General features: G+C 37.4%; 1 protein-coding gene across 5 annotated transcripts in view; it reads left to right on the top strand.

The window, feature by feature from the left end:
- Phtf1 (putative homeodomain transcription factor 1) overlaps positions 1-17,656 on the top strand; it is a 36,574-nt gene that overhangs the window by 18,225 nt on the left and 693 nt on the right. For 3 of the 5 annotated variants that reach the window (XM_026394190.2, XM_026394192.2, XM_026394191.2), the window contains 12 exons: positions 857-991; positions 2,451-2,616; positions 3,308-3,484; positions 3,599-3,688; positions 4,681-4,902; positions 8,351-8,479; positions 9,284-9,556; positions 10,064-10,195; positions 11,142-11,228; positions 14,084-14,239; positions 15,621-15,716; positions 16,965-17,090. In XM_026394190.2, coding sequence (XP_026249975.1) covers positions 857-991; positions 2,451-2,616; positions 3,308-3,484; positions 3,599-3,688; positions 4,681-4,902; positions 8,351-8,479; positions 9,284-9,556; positions 10,064-10,195; positions 11,142-11,228; positions 14,084-14,239; positions 15,621-15,716; positions 16,965-17,090 — 1,789 coding nt within the window. Of the gene's footprint in view, positions 1-856; positions 992-1,281; positions 1,335-2,450; positions 2,617-3,307; positions 3,485-3,598; positions 3,689-4,680; positions 4,903-8,350; positions 8,480-9,283; positions 9,557-10,063; positions 10,196-11,141; positions 11,229-14,083; positions 14,240-15,620; positions 15,717-16,964; positions 17,091-17,656 lie in introns of those variants that run through there. The other 2 variants (XM_026394193.2, XM_026394194.2) reach the window with 2 other exon arrangements.

Raw genomic sequence — 17,656 nt, 5'->3', positions numbered from 1 at the left:
TTTAGTAATCCATTTGGTACAATGGATTACAACATTTTCTTATTCCACCCTCCCTTTTTTTGTGGTGCTAGGGATCAAACCCAGGGCCTTATGCACTCGAGGTAAACACTCTAAACTATACCCTAGCCCAACATGTCCTTGTGCTTTATCTCATTGGTATTTGTAGAATATATCATTTAACTATTGTTAGTGTTGTCCTGATTAAATGTGCAAAAGGATGTTAGTTTTCTAACATCCATATTTATAGAAATGGCTTTTCTGCTATTGTGTGTCTGATAAGACTCTTGGTCCTAACATGTGAAAAAAATGTTTTCTTTGTGACTAAACAAAATGATAGCATAGTACTTTAGTTTTGAATCTGTTTTTTTTTTTTTTTTTTTTTTAGAGAGAGAGAGAGAGAGGAGAGAGAGAGAATTTTTTAATATTTATTTTTATTGTAGTTTTCGGCAGACACAACATCTTTGTTTGTATGTGGTGCTGAGGATCGAACCCGGGCCGCACGCATGCCAGGCGAGCGAGCTACCGCTTGAGCCACATCCCCAGCCCCTTGAATCTGTTTTTATCCTTAAAAAAGAAATGTTCTTGGACTGGGGTAGTGACCCAGTGGTAGAGTGCTCGCCTACCACACATGAGGCACTGGGTTCAAACCTCAGTACCGCATAAAAATGAAATAAAGATATTGTGTCCACCTACAACTAATAAATAAAGGTTCTTATATAATTTATACTCAGTATATGAAAGTAATTACCCTGATTTCAGGGAATCATCTGTTAGCATAATTTTCTATATGGATATTATGGGTATAAATGGAAAAGCTCTTGAATAATCTGAAAGTGTGGAAAAATGTTTTTTGTAGAAAATTACGAAAAACTGTAAATGGTGATGGAAGCCGAGAAAATGGAAGTAACTTCTCTGATAAAGCCAGAGGACTAGAAACTTCAGAATCTGCGCCCATTATTGGTGGCTTTTGGGGGACTCTCTTTGGCAACAGGTGGGAGTCTTGCATTAGAATTTTTACTTGATTCTGCATTCACATAGTGAATAGTGTTTATAGGCTATATAATACAATTTAGCCATAGGAATAAGTAGTATTGGCATGTTATCTTTGCGCTGTGATTTTTAAGTGTTCTAGAAGGATTAGCCTACTCAAAATGTTATCTGCAATGTCTTTCATGATACTTGTAAATCTAATAATCTACCATTAAAGTTTCATTTATTTGATTTTAATGTTTTTTTAGACCACAAGATTACAAAAGTATAAATACTCTGAAAAGGTAATATTTTAAGCCATATCAGCCAACATCTTGAGAGAGAAAGGATTTTAAAAGGATCAGGTATGTGGGAGATGCAGCACAGGAGCCTGATGTTGATGGCCTGTAGGACAAAAAAGCAAATGGATTAAAGATAGTTTTGCCCATTTGTAATTTTGCATGTCTGGATTGCACTAGTATGACTCAGAGAAATACTTATTTTATCATATATAAATGATAGTGATTTTAAGTTATTTCACAGTTCCTTTTTGAACATGAAGTATGTTCACATCTTTTTCTAAAGACATATTTATACCCTTTAGTTTAGAGTTTTTGAGTTCTTGTTGGATTCTGTACGAGGCACTGTGCCATCCTATTCTCAGTGATTTTATTACTAGTTAGGAAGGTAAGAGTAGCAGGTATGGTGCAATGTAAGAATATTGTGAATGACTGCATGCTGACATGTAGCTTAGCAAATGATTACATGACTGTGTAGCTTACAAATGGAGTAAAGCAGTTAGCAGAAGTGATGAGGGAATTGAGTCTCTGGGTTTTGAAGCCTGGGTGGTTTTTCTAAAAATGAACATAAAAGAGACAAATCTTCTATGAAGCATTAACAGGCAATGTGAGGTAGGAGGTGGCATTGTGTTTAGAAGGATAAGTGGAGAGGACTGTGCACCTACTTCCTAGCAAAACTAAAAGTATATACTTCTCCGTTGCCATGAAGAGATTCATATTTTCTGTGTCTCTGAGTGAATAGTTGGTTATTTTATACCCTTTGAAAGCTAGAAAATATATTTTATGATTTTTTTTTTAGTTTCCAAAGTAACATTGTTCTCCTAGGAAGAAAGTGATTTAATGAATTATGTTACTCTCAGAAAAGTAGTTAGTAGGGCTGGGGATGTGGCTCAAGCGGTAGCGTGCTTGCCTGGCATGCGTGTGGCCTGGGTTCGATCCTCAGCACCACATACAAAGATGTTGTGTCCGCCAAAAATTAAAAAATACATATTAAAAAAATTTTCTCTCTCTCTCGCTCTCTCTCTCTTAAAAAAAAGAAAAGTGGTTAGTAACCTTTTTTCCCTCTTTTTGTGTATGTGTGTGTGGTGCTGGGGATTGAACCCAGGGCCTTGTGCATGTGAGACAAGCACTCTACCAACTGAGCTATATCCCCAGCCCCCCTTTTTTGCCTTTTAAAAATAGGATTAAAAGGGTAAAATTAATACCTAACAAAGGAACTGAGACCGACAATGACAATGATGCCAGTTGTCTCCATCCTATCATGAAGAAGAGACAGTGTCGACCAGATATGAAAATGTGGCAAACAAGAGAGAAAACAAAATTGGCAGATGGAGACAAGTGCCGTAGGGTAAGATCTAGATGGGTATAACAAAATCTTTTTTTCCCTGTGTAAGATATTCGTATTCTTAGACTTTGCTAATGATACAAAATAGACACTAATAGGTTTGTAAGTTTGTCCTAACAAGTGGTAAAACCACAGGTTATGAGAAAGAAAATATTGATTTAATGAACAGAATAGTGAAGAGGTTGCTGTGTCATATTCCAGAGAGGCAGTGATTGTATAGTGAGGGCTTGGGAAACTGCTTTCTAGGTGTAGGAGTAGGTGGTTTGCACTGTGTCTATAACTAACTACGCTTACTCTACAATCTTGAATTGTTTTCTTGTCTTTTAGACTGTGGCATTTAGTCTAATATCTATTGAGCCATTGCTACAGCTTAGCCTTGTTCTAAGCGCTTTACTTCCCTTTTTTCAGTAACCCTGTGAGATAGGTGCTTTTATTATCATTACTTTTCAGATGAGAAAACTGAGTCCCAGAGGTATGTAGCTAGTAAGCGGAAGAGCTGGGACTGGGGCTTGGAGTTTGACCTGATCTTGCATTCTAACTACGGCTCAGCACTGCCTCATTGTCTAGGCTGTTTAGTTCTGGTTTGTTTACTTTTACTGCTTGGTAGTTGATACACGTTTTTTGTTTTTGCATGTGCAACTTACTAGTGTCTTTCGGGCTGTCCCCTGTGAAGGCATTGCTGTTCTCTTTGTAGGAGGCTTACAGGCGTTTGGGTAATGGGATTTCAGATGATCTGTCAAGCGAGGAGGATGGTGAAGAAGCACGGACACAGATGATACTGTTGCGGAGGAGTGTGGAAGGGGCCTCAAGTGACAATGGCTGTGAAGTTAAGAATAGAAAATCAATACTTTCAAAGCACTTAAACTCTCAGGTAATTTTAATTTTTGCTCATAAAAAAAGTAAAGGAGTTTATTCCTAAATCATTGAGTAGTAACAAGGTGTTTAACATGTTTTCTAGTTGTTTGTTGGTTTGATTTTTTTGTAGGTAAAGAAAACCACTGCAAGGTGGTGTCATATAGTACGAGATTCAGATAGTGTGGCTGAATCAGAATTTGAATCAGCAGCCTTCAGCCAGGTAAAGCATCCTTCGAGAGATCAGAACTCGAGGTGTATTCTTGTGTGTAATAATTATTCATTTCCTTTTTTGTGGGTTGCCTTAAAGTAGTTTTTATGTGTGCCTAACCTTCCCCCATTTCTAATTATCCACCGATTTATCTAGTGACTTTTAGATGACTATTCACCCCTAGAAAGAGAATGCATTCTTTTTCACTTTGAGTCTAATTTAAAAAGCATCATGATGATGCTCAAAAAGAGGTTACTCAATCCCTATGTGATGAGATTACTTAGTATTTTTTTGGAATGTGAAGTTTATTCTTAAGTGGGGTCAACACTGTTAAGGTCAGATTTTTGAGAAAGGATCTCTTTCCTTTCTCAAAGAAAGATAAGAGCAGTGAAACAATTTTCATCAAGGAAGCTAATAGGGATATTTGGAATATGATTTCAGAGGTGAGCAGAGTAGATGGTGATGTGTTTTTTTTTTTTTTTTTCTTTTGATGGACAAGACAATTGGGCTCATGGAAAAACCTCTCATTTATGTTTATAACTGCAGGAGAGTGGCATCATCTGCTTTCCTCTGCTCGATTATGCTTTTAACATGTTGAGATTGTCCCCTGGACATGACTAGGTCTACAGTTAAGCTTATGATGATTAGAGTAGGGGATACCAAGTGTGTCAAAAGGCTCAGCCAACCCCATCGGGCAGGCCCACTGGGTGTGCACACAGGAGTCATTCCCACCACAGGATGACTGAGTTGAACAGTCCTATGACTTGGTAATGACTTCTTTGGTAATGAGTTCTTTTAAGGTCCTGCTTACTGGGTCATCAGAGTTTTAACACTGAAATGTTAAAATGTATTATATGAATCCTTGTGAGTAAATGAATATATGGCAATCGGCTCATGGAAGCTTGATAACCATTGCCATAGATAACTTGTTTTAACTTTATTTCAGATATATGATTGTTTTTAAAAATGAATGAAAAAAAATTTTTTTTAATTCTCATTTTAAGTGCTCTAGATCTGGTGTGAGTGGTGGCTCTCGGAGCCTCAACTTGTCAAGAAGAGACTCAGAAAGCACCCGCCATGACTCAGAGACTGAGGATATGTTATGGGATGACCTGCTGCATGGCCCAGAGTGTCGGTCATCTGTCACCAGTGACAGTGAGGGGGCCCATGTGAACACCCTTCACTCAGGGACCAAACGTGACCCCAAAGAAGATGTTTTCCAGCAGGTGTGTGAAAGCAGCAATCATAATAACTGATGTTTATAAGGTGCTTACCATGTGTCAGGCACTGCATAGTCTCACTTAACTTCAGAGTAATCTTATACTGTAATACCCAGTTTGGAAATTGAACACAGCTTAAACATGATGGTGTTGGGATGAAAACTCAAGGAAAATACTTTACAGTTGCCCCAAACTCAGTTTTTATCATTTTCCTTTTAGTGATTGTTAATATTCAATTTATATAAGAAGGGTTGTTTGATCAGCATGTCTGCCTTATGCTATATTTTCAAAAACATTATAATAATAGATATGAATTATTAGGAAATGGCATCATTTGCTTCTCTAGTAATGCATAAATCAAGAGGTGCTTTTAATTTCAGGTTTTATATTAATCATAAAATCAAATAATTCTCAAATTTGAGAACGCTCTTAGAAGATATTCAATCCAGGCATTCATCCCACATCTGTAGAAAAATATTTTTTTCTACCATTTGTCACATGGTGATAATAGTTCTTTTTTTTTTTTTTTTTTTTTTTAAAGAGAGAGAGAGAGAGGGAATTTGAATATTTATTTTTTAGTTTTCGGCGGACACAACATCCTTGTTTGTATGTGGTGCTGAGGATTGAACCCGGGCCGCACGCATGGCAGGCGAGCGCGCTACCGCTTGAGCCACATCCCCAGCCCAATAGTTCTTACTTCTTAGGAATATTGTGAGATAAAGTGCTTGGCACAGTGCCTGGCAAGAGTACAACCCAATAAATGTTGGTATTGTTATGAACATCCCTATCGGATGGACAGTCAGACTCTGCTTAAAACATCTGGAGCTGGATGCTTGTTATGTCCTGAGTCAGCCTGTGCCACTGCTGGATAGATGAATGGTCAGGAAGAGGTTTTCAGCTCACCCTTTCAGATGTTTAATGATAGTGGTTATACTTCTTAATTTTGTTGTTCTTTTGCCTTAATGTTTTCACATTGCCTAGCAAATAGTAGTGGATGATAGATATACATTTGTTTAATTATTGAATTTTCTTGATCCTAAGATACCATTGATTTAGATTACACACATTCTGTCCTTCTCTACCCACGGCCCCTGCCCAATACAACCCCCCAAATCCTGCTTCAAGCTGGGCACAGTGTTACACCTCTATAATTCCTGTGACTTGGGTGACTAAGTGAGGAGGATTGCAAGTTTTTGATCAATCTCAGTAGCTTAGTGAGACTCTGTCTTAAAGTTAAAAAATAAAAAGGGCTGGAGACATAGCTTAGTGGTAGAGCACCCCTGAATTCAATTCCCAGTACTGGAAACAAATAAGCAAAAAATTCACTTCATTAAATGTGTACAATTTTTAAAAATCTAACCAGAAATAGCATTCATTGAAATCTTGCTTTTTCTAAGCTTTCTATCAGTTTGACTGTAAATGTTCTGCACATTTATTCTAAAGGCTCATCTAAATCACATGGACCCTCAGTAGTAGCACATAGTGTCTAAGACACATCAAAGAATAATTGTGAGAGATAAACTCAACTATGTCAGAAAGAATTCATCATTTCCCAGTTCCCACCCACAAACTCTTTTTTTTCCTCCCCTTGTGTTTCTGAACTACCCAAAGCAAAGCCTCAGAGACATTCTAGATCCCACTGTCTGCACCCGTGATCAGTCACCTCAGGTCTGACCATCTGAATATCTGTGCGCTTGCGTCCACCTGTTCTCTCATCTCCATCCTCGTAGCAGCTTCTCTAGCTGCCCGCATCCCCCTTTCTTTCATTTTCCTCATTACAGCCAGTGATGCTTCTGAAATTCAGATCTAATAACGCCACTTTCCTTAAAATCCTTTTTTATTCTTTTTAGGTTTCTGTCCTTTATTTATTCTAATATAGTCTGATCTCTAACCCTCTCTGCTCTTAACATGGTGTTCCTTTTTTTTTAAAATGTTTTTTCTTAGATGTAGGTGGACACGATACCTTTGTCTTATTTATTTGTTTATTTTTCTGTGGCGCTGAGGATCAAATCCAGTGCCTCACATGTGCGAGGTAAGCACTCTACCACTGAGCTCCAGCCCCAGCCCTCTCATGGTGTTCCTTAACTCAACTGAACTCTTCTCCATTTCTGATACATTCCTGCTCTTGTGTGCTTTTGTCCTTTACACATATGGCTTTTCTTTTCTTGGGATACGTTATTCTTTAATACCCATTCCTGAACTCACTCTTTTTAATTTTTTTTCCTTTTTTTTTTTTTTCAGTATTGGGGAGTAAATCCAGGTGCACTCGTCCCTTGAGCTATATTTCCAGCCCTGTTTATTTTTTATTTTGAGACAGACTCACTAAGTTGCTGAGGCTGGCCTTGAATTTGGGATCCTTCTGCCTCAGCCTCCTGAGAAACTGGAATTACAGACATGTGCCACTGCACCCACTCTTTTTTTTGTTTTTCAGGCAGGTCTTGACGGGAATGACACATCTCTTCAGGAAACCTTTCCTTACTCTTTCCTTTCTTTACCATCCTGTTAAAGGGACTTTAATTATGTCTCCTTCAAAAGCCCATATGCTTCTCAATAGCAAGGACATGCATCTTGTTCTCTGTTGTATCCAGAGTTACATAGTAAGTGCTTAATAAATATTTGTTGGATAAATCAATGAATCAATGAATAAAATCAATACATGCTAATCAGCATTATGCTAAGCATCATGACAGAGAACAAATATACCATGTGGTCCATTTCTGGAAACTTATATTTTAGTTTGGGGACACAGTGATTATATAGGAAATAAGTAGAGGATGCTATAAAAGCATTGAATAATTAGATGCTAATTTATCTCATAAAGACGATAAGCATTTTTAATTTTGAAGAAGGGCAAAATTAGTAAGGTGCGTGATCATTGAGAGGACCGAATTGATAAAACTGTGCTTGAGCTGGTACCGGAGAACAGGACATGCTCCGACAGAGGAGGATGGGGTCTGTTTTCTTTGTGGCTGTCTCCTTTTGAGCTCAAGTGCTTTGTGCTTTTCTGTGTCCTGGTTAGACCAGAGAAAGGCTTGAGTCCTCAGTTATTCCTGCGGTCTGTAAGGCTCCTAGCACCTCCCCTACTGTACTTACTGCTGCTCCCACTGTAATCTGGTTGCTCTAGACATCCTTCTTCCTTCGCAACCCTTGAATGCATTAAGGTCTGCCTCACTGGCGTACCTCTAGAGAGGGAAGCAACCTGGAAGTCGAGGAATCCTACCACTCCTCATTATAGAAGACAATTAGCCTCCCCCAGACAAAAAAATGGTTTAGTAAAGAAAACATAACTAGAAATCTTCATCATATAGGTGGTTATTCAAGTGATGAGCTCTGTAAGAGAAGATAGACTGATGAGTCTGACCATTGCTGAGTATAGCCTGGGAGCTGGACCGAGGGTAAGAAAAACTAATGACAGGAGGAGTGGTTGGAAACAATTTTATATTTTTCTTCCCAGAACCATTTATTCTGGCTTCAGAACTCAAGTCCTGCCTCTGATCGAGTTAGTGCAATAATCTGGGAAGGAAATGAGTGCAAGAAGATGGATATGTCTGTATTGGAAATAAGTGGCATCATCATGAGCAGGGTAAGAGAAAATAAATTCTCAAGAAAAACTACTTAGGGGTCAGCTATTTCATAGGAATCTACTTAGTGATAAAACAATATGAGTGGTCTTTTTTGTTGTTTCTTTTGTGATGCTGGGATTAAATCCAGGGCCTCATACATTCTAGGCAAGCACTCTGCCTTTGAACTGTAACCCCAGCCTTGTGACTCTGCTTTTGAAACACAGATATATAGTTTTAATTTTGTAGTCAGTCTTTACTTGGTGGTAGTTTTTATTTTATTTATTTATTTATTTATTTTTAGTACTGGTGATTTAACCCAGAAGTGTTTAACCTTTTTTGCCACATTCCCAGCCCTTTTTGTATTTTATTTCAAGGCAGGATCTCACTAAGTTGCTTAGGGCTTCACTAAGTTGTTGAGGCTGGCTTTGAACTCATGATCCTCCTGCCTCAGCCTGCCGAGTGGCTGGGATTATAGGTGTGTGCTGCTGTGCCCAGCATGGTAGTAGTTTTTAATTTGTTACATGTTCTCAGCATGATCAGTTGTTCAGGTGTGCTCTACAAATATTCCTTATCTCATTTGAGCCTAATTGGTAATAAGTTGTAAATCCATGTCTGGTTTTGTTTTGTTTGGTGCTGGGGATTGAACCAGGACCTCATGCATGCTCAGCATGTGCTATGCCAGTGGGTTTACATTCCCTAGCCCAAATGTATTCCATTTTTATTTGTACTTCTTTGAAGTATTTTTGTTTTAAATAGCATTTGATAAATACTTCATAACTTCATTTCACTATGCAATAATAATGGAGTGTTAAATTAATTTCCAGGTTAATGCATATCAGCAAGGAGTAGGTTATCAAATGCTGGGGAATGTCGTCACCATTGGATTAGCATTTTTTCCTTTTTTACATCGACTTTTCCATGAGAAGAGCTTTGACCAACTGAAGTCCATTTCAGCTGAGGAGATCTTGACTCTCTTTTGTGGAGCACCACCTGTTACACCTATTGTTGTTTTGTCTATAATTAATTTTTTTGAAAGATTGTGTCTTACTTGGATGTTTTTTTTCATGATGTGTGTGGCAGAGAGAACATATAAACAGGTCAGTGAACAAGTACATAAAATTTCATACCTTTGTTTTTGTGTGTGATATTCCACTGAGATTTGTTCTCTTGATTTTGGTATATGTGGGTTTAACGTTTGTGTTATTGACAGTTTATAGTTGTGGACTTAGGAGTTAGTATATTGGTGATATGCACAAGAAATGTGATTTTTGTATGGAAATACTATTTGGAAATAAGCCAGAATAATGTGCAAACACTTGAGTTTGTGAAGTTGAGGATTTACCAATAGTCTCCAAAGAATATTCCTTGTGAATGTCAAGAGTATACCAATTTATACAGTGGTATTTTGTTATATAATGTGCTTTGAATGAGACAGGGTAATTGAGCTATTAATGATGTTTTTTCATTGCCCATCTTAGTGGTCACGATAAAAATTTCATTCTTTTTAACATTTAAAGATTTCAAAAATATTGTTGACACTTATATAAATATGCATGCAGAGATATATTTGTATATTTCACTCTGATTTTTTTAACCTCCTATAGAGATTTTTATTTGCAAAACTCTTCAGCCATATTACTTCTGCCAGGAAAGCTAGGAAATACGAAATACCTCATTTCAGACTTAAAAAGGTGGAGAACATTAAAATATGGCTATCACTGCGTTCCTATCTAAAGGTGAGTTTTATTTGATTAACAATAGAATATATGCAGGAATACACAAGAGAATGTATTCATTTAAGTTTCTAGCAGCAGCTCCTTGGGCAGTATAGTTCTGGGTATTGAACAGATTATATCAGTAGCCAAGACTTTCTGGGTAGCAAGTTGGATGGATGTGTTGGTGAAACTGCTGGGGGTAAAAAAAAGACTCAGAAAAGGAAGAGAAAATTTAAGTTTCCTAGGGAAGAGTAATAAATATTGCATATCTTTTTGACTTTTGGGGATATAATACAACTAAAATTGTGTGAATGAATCAGTTAACCTCTTGGTATGGGAAGGTATGGGTTTCATTGTTTGAATTGATGATGCCCAAAGTATATTAAAAATCCTGTGTCAGAAACTTCTTATGTTGGAAGCAGTGTCTACTGTATATTTTTGTTGACCATGCCAATTTAATTAGAATTCCCTGTAACTAAAATGCTATCTTTTCCTTATGGAAAGGCATTTTAGTGTGGTTTATGTATAATGTTAAATAAAGAATATTTAATACTTCTCACATTTTATAGTTGATCTGTAAGTTCAGATGCTTTGAAGTCAGCACAGTGCAATAGCAATGTAGACTTTACTTTTTAATTCTTTACTTTCTAAGACTAAGTTATAATTTAGGGTGTCTTTAAACAATTATTCAAAAACACAATACTGTGGAACATCTGTGTATATGTGGTTGGTAGTAGTGCTTTTTGCCAACTCATTAAATGGAAAGATTAAAGTAAAGGATATATAACATCAGTGCAAATTTGCAAATTATGTGACTGTAAAATTTAAGATAATTAAAAACAATCACAAATCTTGGAAAAACAAAAACAAAAAGAAACTTATGTGGTAAAATTCAGAGTTTTAATGTTGTGAGGGCTGTGGCTGTCTGACAGTAATCTAAAACATTACCATGTGTCTTTCTCCACAGAGACGGGGTCCACAGCGTTCAGTTGATGTGGTTGTATCTTCCGTCTTCTTACTGACACTTTCAATTGCTTTCATTTGTTGTGCCCAGGTAAAGGTTTCATATCTGCTTTAATGAAAAATGGAAATTCTATTATAGGGTTCATTTTCTTTTTTAAACCAGGTCATCCTGTATTTAAGTATACATTTTTAAATATGTCCACATCTTTTGTGATTTTGGATACTTGTTAATTTTTCTAGTTTTTTTGAAATGAGTATACAGGTGATTTTGAAGTCCTTTAGTCCTTCAGCCCAAGTTTTAGTTGTATTGCTCACATTGTCTGTGTCCTTACTCATTTTTTGGTTTGCTTCTTCTATCGTCTGTCAGTAGAGGTATGTTCAGGTCAACTATGATTCGTTGTGGATTTGTCTGTCTGGTTTTCCTTTTATTCCTGTCCATTTTTGCTTTATGTACTTTGAGGCTGTAATGGGTATATCCAGATTTAGAATTATTAGCCATCTTATTTGTGGATTGCTGTTTATGTCCTATTTATAGATGTTCTTTTTACTATTGAGTTTTCCTGAATCCAGGATCCAATTCAGAGGTACATATTGCATTTAGTTGTCACGTCTCTGCAGCCTCTTTAATCTGGAAAAGTGTTAGGCATTTCCTTTTTTTTTTTTTTTTCCTTCTGTGACCCTACAGAATGTCTCCATTTCTAATGTTTCTGCTTGATTTGGTATTAACTACATCAGCTGTGTTTTGGTTGTTTTATATTTTATATTTTTTACCTATCTACGTTCATTTTGGGAGTCTCACATTCTAGGTGTGTGTCTCTATGATTAGCATTTTCTTTTCTGGTTGCTTTTGTCTTAATCCAGCCTCACAGTGTTTGGATGTATGTGGCCCATTAAAACTTAACATAATTACTGTGACTACAGATACTATTTGGTATCTGTTTGATCCACCTGTTAATTTTCCTTTTTCTCCCCTCTTGTCATCTTTTTACTAATCAAATATTCCTTAATATTCCATTTAATTCTCTCCATTAATGTATTAATGTTTAGTAATATGAGATTAATTTATTGGAGTCTAATAAAATGAGTCTAATAAAATGATTAATTATAGCTTCCTTGATAGTGCTAAACCTTGGAATACTTTATATCATTTACTCCTTCATCTTTTGTATTATTGTCCATTATTTTAATTTTATATATATTTTAAACCCCAAAAATGTGATTACTTTTTTTTCATGTAGTCAATTTATATACTCACATATTTATTGTTTTCATTACTTCTTATATTTCTGTGTTCCTCTAGGATTATTTTCTTCCTCCATGAATAACTTCTTTGCAATTTATTTTAGTACTAGTGTGCTGGTGATGAGCTGTTATTGCTTATTTGAAATATCTTTTATCACTTTCATTTTTGAAGGATATTACTTACTGGGAAAGGATTATAGGTTGCCAATTAGTTTCTTCCTGTGTTTTTAGGATTCCCTATCTTCTAATTTCCTTATTTTATCTTGACAAGTTAGCTGTCAGTTTTTTTTTTAGTTAGTTTTTTGTTGTTGTTGTTTTTTTGTACTGGGGATTGAATCCAGGGGCACCTTACCCCTGAGCTACTGAGCTACATTCCCAGCCCATTACGAGACAGGTTCTTGAGATTGCTTGAAGTTGCTGAGGCTGGCCTTGAACTTGCAATCTTTCTGTTTCAGTTTTCTGAGCTGCTGGGATTATATGTGTGCTGAAAGTTGTTAGCCTTATTGCTGGTCTTTAAAAATAAATGTTCTTTTTCTCTGGCTTATTTTAATAATTTTTCTTCACGTTTGATTTTGTAGCAGTTTGGTAATGATTTGTATATTAATTATCTATTGTTGTGCAACAAATAGTGTAACTTTTCTGAACAGGTAGGCATATTTTGCTACTAGTTGTTACTTTCCTCCTTCTAGTTACAACTAATTGTCATGGATGAGCCTGACCCAGACTGAGCTAAATGTATTCTTTGTTTTGGAAATTAGAGCTAAGAACCTGAGATATCAGTGATGGATTTTGGAGAATAAAGGTCAGAAGGGGTCCGTGGGTAAGGTGCCAGACAAAAAAAGTTTCCAAAGTTGGCTTAAGCCAGAGTTAATGGGGAAGCAGAAAACACGAGTCTTGTAAGGCCATGGAATTGGTCAAGAGGTGTAGATGGGAGCTTGACTGGTTCTAAGCGGGGAAAGATGGAGAGGGCAGCTGCTGGGTGACTTCCTCTCTTTCAAAAGCTTGCATTTAATTTCTCTGAGTTCTCTGTATACTTTTCAATAAATTATTTTGCCTTGGACTTACTTGGGTAAATTACTTTTAAAAGAAATTTTAAAAACAATAAAGCTTTCATCAGAAAACTTGATGTATAAGGGCTTGGGATGCAGCTCAGTGACAGAGTGCTTGCCCAGCATGAACAAGGCCTGGGTTTCATCCCCAGCACTATAAAAACAAAAGAAAAACAAACAACCCGACACATTATAGGCACCCAATAAATTACAGATTCTGCTGCTATTATTTGGAATGCAGAACTGATTCTTAGGATTTCTTAGTAATACCAGTGTGATGGATCACACATTTTGGGGAGCTCATTAGACATAATGCAGATTTAATACTTTGAACAATGGTTACCAAATACTTGTGAGTGGGCAATGGTGGTTAAGGTAGCTGCAAATGCATCTGTCTTGTTTTACCTACTGTATTATGTTTTTCTCCTTTGCTACTGTTAGACCCTTGCTGTCTTTCATGAAAAGGAAAAGTATCTAGGAAAATTTAAAGAAATATATATGGTTAGTTAAATAGAAAATACTTTATGAGGATTGAAATAATGAATTCTAAGTATTAAAATATTGAACTCTTTAAAATGTTTTAAAATTAAAAAAGGAGTAATTATATGATTTTAAGACAAATTAAAAACTGAACTTTTCTTGGGTCTTTTTATAGGTTCTCCAAGGACATAAAACTTTCCTAAACGATGCTTATAACTGGGAGTTTTTGATTTGGGAAACAGCTTTATTACTTTTTTTACTGCGCCTGGCCTCACTGGGGTCTGAAACCAATAAGAAATACAGCAATGTTTCCATATTACTTACTGAACAGGTATTGATGGTCTTTTCAGTTTTGCTCAGTGGTTAGAGATGGCATAATGCACTGTAAAATTTATGCTGCAGATTCAGGGTTGGATCACTATCTGACTTTCTAGCTGTATGATCTCACAAGTCACTTTGCTGCTCTGTAATTGTATAATCTTTATATAATGGATATAATATAACATCTTCCCTTCACACCCCCATGATTGTGAGAATTATAATCTAAGGGATTGAAAATACTTTGTATACTATAAAGGTATTTTACTGGTAGTAATGGAGCATGCTCCCCCCCCCCCCCAAGGGCTATTTACCACTGAGCTACATCTCTAGCCCTTTGTATTTTGAGATGGTCTTACTAAGCTGCTGAGGCTGGCCTTGAATTTGAGATTCTTTTGCCTCAGCCTCTCTAGAGCTGGGATTATAGACCTGTGCCAAGGGGCATGGCTTGGAGCTTGCTCTTAATCTCATACTCTATATCTAGTGTTGGAATTTATTTGTTTATCTTTTTGGGTACCTGGAATTGAACTAAGGGGCACTCGACTACTAAGCCACGTCCCCTATTTATTTAGAGACAAGAGTCTCATTGAGTTGCTTAGTGCCTCGCTTTTGCTGAGGCTGGCTTTGAACTTGTGATCCTCCTGCCTCAGCCTTCTGAGCTGCTGGGATTACAGGAATGTGCCACCATGCCCGGCTTGGATCTGTAGATTACTTATCATTTAACCTGTTAAATCTTTTGAATTTCTTTATCAGCTATAGAATACATCATTGCAGTGTTTGGAAAATGTGTATTTTTCAGTATGTGATATATATAATAAGATTGAGAAATGTTTCTTGTAAATACAGAGTAGTATAAGGTGATTTCTTTTTAACTTGGATTTTAATTTCAAGCTTATTTATAAACTTGTTAAGTAAAAACATTTGGAATCATTAGTTTTTTTGTTGCCTTAGAATCATAGTGGAGATTTCTTTCTCTAAGAAAAAAAAAAAAGGAATTAGCAAGTTAAAAGCAGCTATTTTCTTTCTTTCTACAATGTTTAATGAGGATATTAAATCATTTAGGGGGTACTGAGATTAATAAAATAGTTTTTGAATTCAAGGAGTCTTCATGATAATTAAAATTAATTTAAATATTTTCATTGTTTTGATATTTAAATTGCTTCATCATTACTGGTATTTTCTTTATTAAGTAGGTTTTCTTTGCCAAAGGGCCACTGATTAGGGATGGGGGCTAGGGTACATGACATATGTTTTCTGTAGAAATAGTTGCAATTTTTCAAGTAAAATTCATTTTACTTGAAAACATGGCCCTCAAAATCTGCCAGATTTTATGCAGTATAATATATACGTATCCTTTCTGTGAAATTTATCATATTCTCTATTCCTTCCCTTAGATTAATTTATATCTTAAAATGGAAAAAAAGCCAAATAAGAAAGAGCAGCTCACTCTAGTAAACAACGTATTAAAGCTGTCCACCAAGTTGTTAAAAGTAAGTACTATCTTATGAGATGATTTGACTACAATTTAAATTAAGTCGGCTTGTTCTCTGAGAAACAGCAAATGGTGAGGTGCCCTGGAGCCAAGGTGTCAAGGGTCAAGGTGGAGGTCAGGGCCAGAGCTTCTGGAGGCAGGACTGAAGGAAAAGAGTGACTCGCCATCACTACATTGGGCCACATGGTGGAAAACAAGCAGCACATGTTCACAGAGGAGCTCTGATCTGCCTCTCTTCCCTGTCTGCAGAATCAGAGGTCATTGACTTTTTTCTGGGGACATCTCTGACAGATGAAGTTTTGCCTGTGTAAAAGCAGACCCACGCTGGCCTGCAGACCAGGTTATTACCATCAGGGACTGAATTAGCCATGTTGGCTGGGTGTTGGTGCTCCAGGGAGGTTATCAACATGGTCAAGTTCTCTGTCATCCTTGTGGGGCGAGGCTGCTGGAGGAACAAGGTAGCAAGCCTCCAGATGCCCTTGCGAGGGCACTGGCTGCTGTGCCCCTGTCAGCGGCCTCATCCCTGCTCCCAGAGGTGCTAGCATTGTCAGGGCCTCGATGCCCCCAAAGCTGCTGCCAACGACTGGTGTCCATCCCTGCAGGGGCTGCAGGGTCAGGGGCTGCACTGTCACCCTGGCACACTTCACAGGGCCACCCTTGATGCTGTGTGGAAGATCCTCAGCTGTCCCATTCCTGACCTCTGGGAAGATGGGTGTTTACCCGTCTATCAGGAATTCTCCACCAAGGCCTCCAGGCCCACACCAGAGTCTGCACAAAGGACCCGGGCTCCAGTTGTGGCCACCACATAGTGTTTTATATAAGAAAAATAAAGTGAATTAAGCTTGTTTTTGATTAATGAATTAAATCAATACTTCTTAGAAAAGACCCTAACAACAAATAGGTACAGGCTAGATTCAAAATGACAACTTGATGTTGGGGTTAATAAGTGTATAAGAAAAAGTTTCCAGTGTTATTACCCAGGTTCTGATGACTACTGATGTCTGTCATATTTTTTAAATTACTTTTTTTTCCCTCATGAATGACACATTGCTCCAATCAACCTTAAAAAGCTTAGGTTGTAGAAAAGTAGGTAAAAGTAGACTCTGGATTTCTTGAGGGTAGCTTTTAAATACTAAGAAGAGATGTCCTGAAGCAGTCTCCCTCACCTGAGACTCAGAAACCAGCAAGAAATCACTGATGGCCTTTGAAAAACTGTCTTATTTCAGATTCTTGCATGTTTTTTTAGGAGCTGGACACGCCATTCAGACTCTATGGACTGACAATGAATCCCTTAATCTACAATATCACAAGAGTCGTCATCCTTTCTGCTGTCTCAGGAGTTATAAGTGACCTTCTAGGGTTTAACATAAGAGTAAGTATGGCCTCCGCTCTGCAGCACCTTAGTCTTTTTTTCCTTCAGGGAGCTGTCTGAGTTTTATTTCACTTCTTTTATTAGAGCGTTCTGGCTGTGCCTTAGCAGCGCTGTGTGTACTCCTGTGCTTGCAGCACCAGGAGAGCTCTTGAGGTAAAGCAACAGGCACTCTGCTCGGCGGCCCGCAGGCTTCTCAGCTTAGGTTTCCTCGTTTTACAACTATTGTCTGATCCAAACCTCAAGTTTAATGTTACTTTAATAGCATGGGCTAGGTAATGGGCTTCTGATTGAGGGAGATATACAGAGGTAGAATGAATGAGAACCAACAACACATGACTACGGTGTGTCATTATTATTATTTTTTTTTCTTTTGGTACTGGGGATTGAACTCAGGGGCACTCGACCACTGAGCCACATCCCCAGCCCTGTTTTATATTTTATTTAGAGACAGAGTCTCACTGAGCTGCTTAGGGCCTCAATAAGTTGCTGAGGTTGGCTTTGAACTTGTGTTCCTCCTGCCTCAGCCTCCTGAGCTGCTGGGATTACATGTGTGCACCACTGTGCCT

The sequence above is a fragment of the Urocitellus parryii genome, chromosome 11, assembly GCF_045843805.1.
Source record: "Urocitellus parryii isolate mUroPar1 chromosome 11, mUroPar1.hap1, whole genome shotgun sequence".
Taxonomy (NCBI): Eukaryota; Metazoa; Chordata; class Mammalia; order Rodentia; family Sciuridae; genus Urocitellus; species Urocitellus parryii.
The sequence above is the reverse complement of the archived record's forward strand: the minus strand, read 5'-3'. Positions and strand labels throughout refer to the sequence as shown.